Source organism: Danio aesculapii, chromosome 21, assembly GCF_903798145.1.
Source record: "Danio aesculapii chromosome 21, fDanAes4.1, whole genome shotgun sequence".
NCBI lineage: Eukaryota > Metazoa > Chordata > Actinopteri > Cypriniformes > Danionidae > Danio > Danio aesculapii.
Window position 1 is genome coordinate 38,083,354 of NC_079455.1, and position 7,137 is coordinate 38,090,490.

Consider the following 7,137-nt stretch of genomic DNA (forward strand, 5'->3'; position numbering starts at 1 on the left):
CATAACATAAAATCTAAATTAAGTAATTTTAGCATGTCAAAGTCAAATTTATGCATATAAAATATATTTTCCCAACAACAAAAGTGCGGCTAGTGAAAATGGCGAGTGGCTAGTAACGTTGAAAATCTACTAGCCACAGTGGCTGGTGATCAAAAAACTTAATGTCAAGCCCTGGTAGTATTATAAATGTATTATATTATTTTATATAATTTAATATTAAATGTAAAACTATAAATACATATATTTAATAATTAATAATTTAGCAACAATTAACCTATACTGTTTTTAAATAATCATTTAACTGTAGAAATATTGTTTTCACATATTTTTGAATATAACAATAGTATTAATAATGCTCATATTAAATAATAATTAACTTTTAGTTAATCAATAATTAACAATATTAAACTTAATAGGTTATCATTTGAAATAATAATAATACAATTATTTTGAAATTATAATTACATTCACTCTTCTTAATGATAATTTGATATTTACTTTAACGACATTAATAATAATAATAATTATAATTGAGTAATCATGAAATGGAGAAATAACACACATAATAAACATTAATACTCCATAAAATCTATGTATAATCTGCATTAATGTCAGTATATTCCTTTAAAGCGTAGCGTAGTCTAGTGTTGTGTCATGTCAAGTATTGTAGTGTCATGTCGTATCAAGTAGAGTTGTGTCATGTAGTGTCATGTCGTGTCGTGTAATGTAGTGTGGTGCAGGGGTTTTCAACCTTTTAGGACCCCTGCCCCCAAGTTTGTCCAAATTCACTCGAGCCCCCCAACAGGCCTCTCGTGAGCCAAAATTATAACGCATGTCCAAACATCATTACATATTACTTGCTGCATTTAAAGTGCATAAAATTTATTACATTGAAACATAAATATATAGCTTTCCTGATTCAGTGTGATGGCTGAACCTGTTTCTGTAATGACACTGTCTATACGCGTGAGCCATAGCCTACTTGCTTTTAATGTACGTACATATACAGAAAATGCTGCTTCACAAAGCCAAATTCACAGATCCCTGGCAGCGTGGTGGAGTCGAACAGTGAGTACCTTTACATGGACACCAATACTCTGATTTTAATATGATTAAGACAATACTCTGATTAAGAGTCACCATGTAAACAGAGATTTTTGATTACCTTAATACGACTAAAGTCATAATTAAACTAAACAGAAATGGAATTAAGACATGTGGAGTATGCATATATTAGTGGCATTATTGAAGTAATCGCAGCCATGTAAGGCTTTTCACCACATTTTGCGACAAGATACACACACACGGCTGTCAGTAAAGGATTGCAGACACACACACCCCGAAAATGCGTTTTTTTCTTTCCATTCAGCTTCCACTGGTCCTTACCATACTCCTGTCCAATAGGACAGTTTGTCACGGGGGCATGAATGAAATGTTCATGAGTGAAAGTGAAACTGCCGAACTGCAGTTAAAGTCGAAAAATTTAAGATGAAACACCCAAAATTACATGAAACTCTGCAAGAAACGTGGATAGCCTGGTGACGCAACATTCATGTAAACACCCCAATTATATTGTTGTCTTATTCAGATTAAGGCAAATAACTGGATTACTGATGTCCATGTAACATAAACATAGCCAGTAGTGTCTTCAAAGTAAGTGAAAGATGCAGAAGATCCAGCATCCTGCTGATTTGATTCAGAATGGCACTTTTTTGTCAGACGGCTCACCGGTTTTACTTTCATTCACTATCATTAGCTTTAAAAATCTGTCTTTTTAATGTATATATTTTATTTGAACGCTGTGGATCTAATGTTAATCAGATTCCCTCAAGTTGTCAGTCACCAGCGATCTAGCCCATGCAGATCGCTGGAGAACCACAAATCTGCTGGTATATTGACTACAAGATCCAGTTATGCAACACACACACACACCTGCTCCAAGTCTCCATTGATTACACTCCCACAGCTGATGCTGCTCATGGACTTATTACACCACACATATATACGGCTCACTTTGACACTCTCATTGCTGAGTCTTGTTATACTGAATGTGACATTTCGACTTGATTTCTTTGCCTTGTCGTGCCGTGTTTGCGACCCTCGCCTTGTTTGTTTGTTAACATTGCCTGCTGCCTGCCTGCACTGATCATCTGCCTGTTATTTGACTTGTTATTAAAATCATTATCATAATTTACTTAATAGGTGTCGGCGCCCCACAGGTTAAAAACCCCTGGTGTAAAGTAGTGTAGTGTATTGTACTCACTGCAGTGTTTCGGCTCTGCAACAGAGGTTTAGTGTTTCGGAGCAGGAGTCTGTGGTCTGGATCCATAATGTAGGGTTTGGACTGATCCACCCTCCTCTCCTCCTCTGAATCATAAAAGGTTTTCTCGCTGTTCTCATCAAATACAGCATCCTACGATCAAACACACATGATTTATAAAAACACAAATACAAACATCTAACAAACTCGCATATCAAACTATCTATCTATAAACCCATAAGAGACTACATAACATCACTCAGAGTGATAGTTATCGTCCTCTCCAACAATCCTTCATACCTGAAACCCTCATTGCTAGCATTAAAAAAAACAAAACAAAGAATAAAAACAGTCATTGTTATTATAAACTGAAACCACTAGCCTTAATAACTGAGGTACAGTTGAAGTCTGAATTACTAGCCCTCCTGGATATTTTTCCCCAATTTCTGTTTAATGGAGAGAATTTTTTTATCAATACATTTCTAAACATAATAGTTTTAATAACTCATTTCTAATAACTGATTTCTTTCATATTTGCCATGATGACAGAAAATACTATCTTACTAGATATTTTTCAACATACTAGTATTTAGCTTAAAGTGACATTTAAAGGCTTACAGGTGCAGTATGTAAGTTTGACACTCAGGGATTGAACTAGGTATTGTATTCCTGGATCAAAACAAACGCAAGCGCAGGTTGCCAGATTGAGGACCAAGAGGAGCAACCGAGTCTAACAATCGAGCCTAAAGGCTGATTTAAGTCGTGTTATAAATAAAAGCAACGGCATGCGATATAAGCAATATTTTAAATATTAAAAGCTTTTGTCCTAACCAACACCTCAAATTGAGATATTAGAAACGGCTTCCATTTCTTGCAGCTGAAGAATACAGAACTGACAAAGTTCATCTCAGGTACACCGCATGTGCTTTATTTAGTGTTAAATGCTAACAATGTGAGTTTAAATGCTATTTTACATGACATTTATTGCCATACTACTGAAAGCAGCAGCAGATAGTTCACCTCAGATCTTGAAAATCAATTGAAATTAGATCTGTGAAATTATGCAAACCAACACATATCAATGATTCAGCATCTACATTTAAAAATGGTAAAGAGGTTTAATATGTATTAATCAGATTATAAACCTTACCATTTCATTGGAGTGCAGTAAGTGCACTATTCTGTGCTTCTGAATGGCTGTATTTAAATCTCTGTCATGTTTCGTCTGGTGCAAACAGCCAAATTGCTTATCACTGCGTATCTCCTCACGTTGCGTGTTGTTAGGACACAGGGCAACAATGTAACCTGTTCACCTAATGTTTATGTTTGTAATATTTATATTATTTGCTAATTAATAACCACCTCAAATGTAACTCTGAATCTGTATCTCATTTCAGAGTCTGCTACTGTCCAACGGAAGTCCCATTTTGGTTGCGGACGCATACTTTGAGAGCCTTTATGACTGAACAAATCAAATACACGGTTTATATATATATATATATATATATATATATATATATATATATATATATATATATATATATATATATATATATATATATATATATATATATATATATATATATATATGGCTAAACTGGCATTGGGCGGGTTAAAGGGACCCAAACAAAGGCAGATGTTCTGGCACGGAAAATACATTTTCAAAGCAGAATATCTGACTTCAGCATTGTTTTTCAGATAAGTATGTTTCCTAAATATCTGCAAACATGGTATTTTTATGCTTTAGAAGAGTCAAAAACTTACATACAGCACCTTTAAAGGCTTAACTAGGTTAATTAGGAAAGTTATGGTTATTAGGCAAATCAATGTAGAACAAAGGTTTGTTCCATATACAATTGAAAAAATATATAGTTTAAAGGGACCTAATAATATTGACCCTAAAATTATTATTTTTTTTATTTTAAAACTGCTTTTATTCTAGACAAAATAAAACAAATACAACTTTCTCCAGAAGAAAAAATATTTTAGGAAATACTGTGAAAATTTCCTTACTCTGCTAAACATGATTTGGGCAATATTTAAAAAAAGAAAGGAGGAGGGCGAATCATTTTGACTTCAACTGTATATGTAAAAATGATAACGAAATGCTTTGTGCTTGAAGAAAACCTGTACCTCTCTCCATGGGCTGATGAACTGCGTCCTAGCGTAGCGCGTTAGCATGTGTATGATGACCACCTGACCCCACTCCTCTACGTCCACCAGCAGGTTACACAGTTTCCGATAGTTTTTGTGGATCAGATCGATCCGGTCCGGACAAACCTCTTCAAACGCCATCACCACACTGCCGGCGACTAGCTGTGTACATACATATATATATATATAAACAAAAAACAAGATAATCAGTAGGGTTTAAAACTTAGCACACCGTTAAAAGACTTTCACTTGGTGTAACTGCTTATCAATCAAAATAGACCCTAGGGGTGGGATGTAGTACAAAATTCAATATTTATCTATATTTCATGATAAAGTTGTTTAAATAGGTAGCCTAGTTAGTCAGGAAAATCAACAAAAAGGACTTTATGGATTCACTCATTCATTCTCCTTCGTCTTAATCTCCATTTCTGAGGTCACCACAGCGGAATGAACCCCCAACTGTTCAAGCATATGTTTTACACAACATACGCCCTTCCAGCCGCAACCCAGTACTCGGGAAAAAGGACTTTAGATAATACATAAACTTAAAAGTGCCTTAGAGTGCATTGATTCAATATGTTAAATTGTTCTCTGACATCTACCTAGTAGGTGTATGGCATTGGTTATTGGAAAAATCCTCCAGAAATGATTTTGTATGCTCATTTATAAACACAGGAAATACAACTACTATGAAAAGTGCAGGTTTGACCATATTTGGAACAGACATGAATATTAATGAGCTCTACACTGAAGCTCAGCAGCTTGTCAGTGCCTGCTCTCTCTCGTTCTCATACACACATGCACTCACTCACGCAGCATGATGTGCTCTGAAATGTACATGTGCAATACAGTCATACTTCATTTGTCAAAAAATACTGAATAAAATCAAGTAGATGCCTTGTTAAATCTTTTTAACTGAAGTGGTAGCGATGTTTATTTTAGCTAGAAGGAGTAAGCTTTTTTTTAAGCCACCAGAAAAAACGATTTTGACCCTGATTTGTGTTTTGAATGAAATATAGGGAAAATTATAAATATACCTGACAAACAGGGACCGACAGAGATGAATTTAGAGTTGAATTTTGAAGCTTTGACATTGATGAAAACACAGGCAGGAATTAATATCAGCCTTCTCATAAATAGAGGAGTTATACAAGGTTTATTGATATCCTTTCACTCCAGATAAACGACTATAAGAGCTAAGTGATATGACTCGATGCAGAAATGTGGATTGAACACATATATGTGTGCAGTTTACATGTGTCTGCTGCCTCAAAGTCATATCTTTCAATATACACATTAAACTAACAAAAGATACATTTAAACTGACCTTATGACTCTTTGGGGTGGCACTGAGTAAATTTACAATCCGTATATCCTGCATTTTACATTCTGCTTCACAAATCTGCTCCTTTTCATTTTACCTGCCTCTTCAGTCTTCAAAGTAATAGTCCTACATACATCGTTTGTTTATTAAAAGCTTAAATAAACCAAAAAATTTGAAAATACTTATTTTTGTAAACTCATTAGGAAACGATGTGGCCAAATGAGTCTGTTTGGTTCAGATTGGCTTGGTTTTTCCCGGAATTTTACACTCACAAAATTTACATGAGAATGAGGAAATAGAAGTGTAACGGATCACAATTGATCTGTGATTCGTACGGATCACAACCCACGGTTTGAAACAGATGTGGATTAGGCTAAAACATTTTTTGTAAATAATGCAAAATTTGTAACGATCGCAGAGAGATCGTCTCTCGCGTCATTCAAATGACATATATGAAAGCATTTAGGCTTTCCTGTAAAATATAAGAAGAAGTTGTGGTAGATTATCCGGGATGTGGTGGGTTTCTTAGGTTACTAAAGGTGTTTTCTGTCACTACTTGTTTAGACTTAATTAATGCACAGGGATGGGCAGTATTTATGATACATGTATTTCAAATACGTATTTTATATACAAAATAGAATTTTGTAATTTGTATTTGACAGGGCTGATGAAAATGGCTTAATGTTTTAAATCAAAATACTTTAGTGTCTTGTAGTTTTAAAATACTGTTAAATACTTTGTAAGAAATCTACATCATATAAATGCACCCCCTGATTGGTGCTTTAGATGCTATTGACTCCTCCAATTAAAGAAGAATTGAAAAAAATCGTAGGAGAAAGAGTATACTTTACAAATAATAGTAGTTTTGGATGGATTGCTGATGCCAAATGTTTGTTGTTAAAGCTAACAACATAAAAATAAGTCGTACAGTGGCGGTTTCAAATGGCAGTAGTTGATCAGCAGGACCACTGTATAAATAATATAGAGGAAAGATGTAAGCCTTAAGATCTCAGAAGATATGAAATACAAATATTTAATAATCAAAAACTCTTAATACAGCTTTTACATTGAGTATTGAAGAGTTCAAAAGCAAAAAAAATTGATTTATGAAAAATTCTGTGAACATTTTTTTTTTATTTATTAAACTATTATTTTTATTATTTTTTTATTATTATTATTTAACACTGTTAAAATATTAAGAAGTTGGATAATAATTGTACTGAGATGGCAAATTTACTGGCAACATTTGCTATCAAACATTGTTTACTTCACTAAGTCACTTTAATGGGGAAGGAATTGATCGAATAGGTCTAATTGATGGAAGATTTGCAAAGAAATGTCATGCTCCTTTGTAAAAGTATTTTGTAGTATTTTTAAAATATAAAATACAGTATTTTAC

At 33.9% G+C, this 7,137-nt stretch overlaps 1 protein-coding gene across 2 annotated transcripts in view; it reads right to left on the reverse strand.

Annotated features, from left to right (window-relative positions):
• The window catches only part of ap3b1a (adaptor related protein complex 3 subunit beta 1a), a 117,144-nt gene extending 112,573 nt beyond the window's left edge, over positions 1 to 4,571 (reverse strand). For both annotated transcript variants that reach the window (XM_056445931.1, XM_056445930.1), the window contains exons 1-2: positions 4,394 to 4,571; positions 2,264 to 2,413 (exon numbers count right to left, since the gene is read on the reverse strand). In XM_056445931.1, the coding sequence (XP_056301906.1) occupies positions 2,264 to 2,413; positions 4,394 to 4,555 (312 nt within the window). In that variant the 5' untranslated portion in view covers positions 4,556 to 4,571. The remainder of the gene's footprint in view (positions 1 to 2,263; positions 2,414 to 4,393) is intronic.
• Positions 4,572 to 7,137: the final 2,566 nt, after the last annotated feature.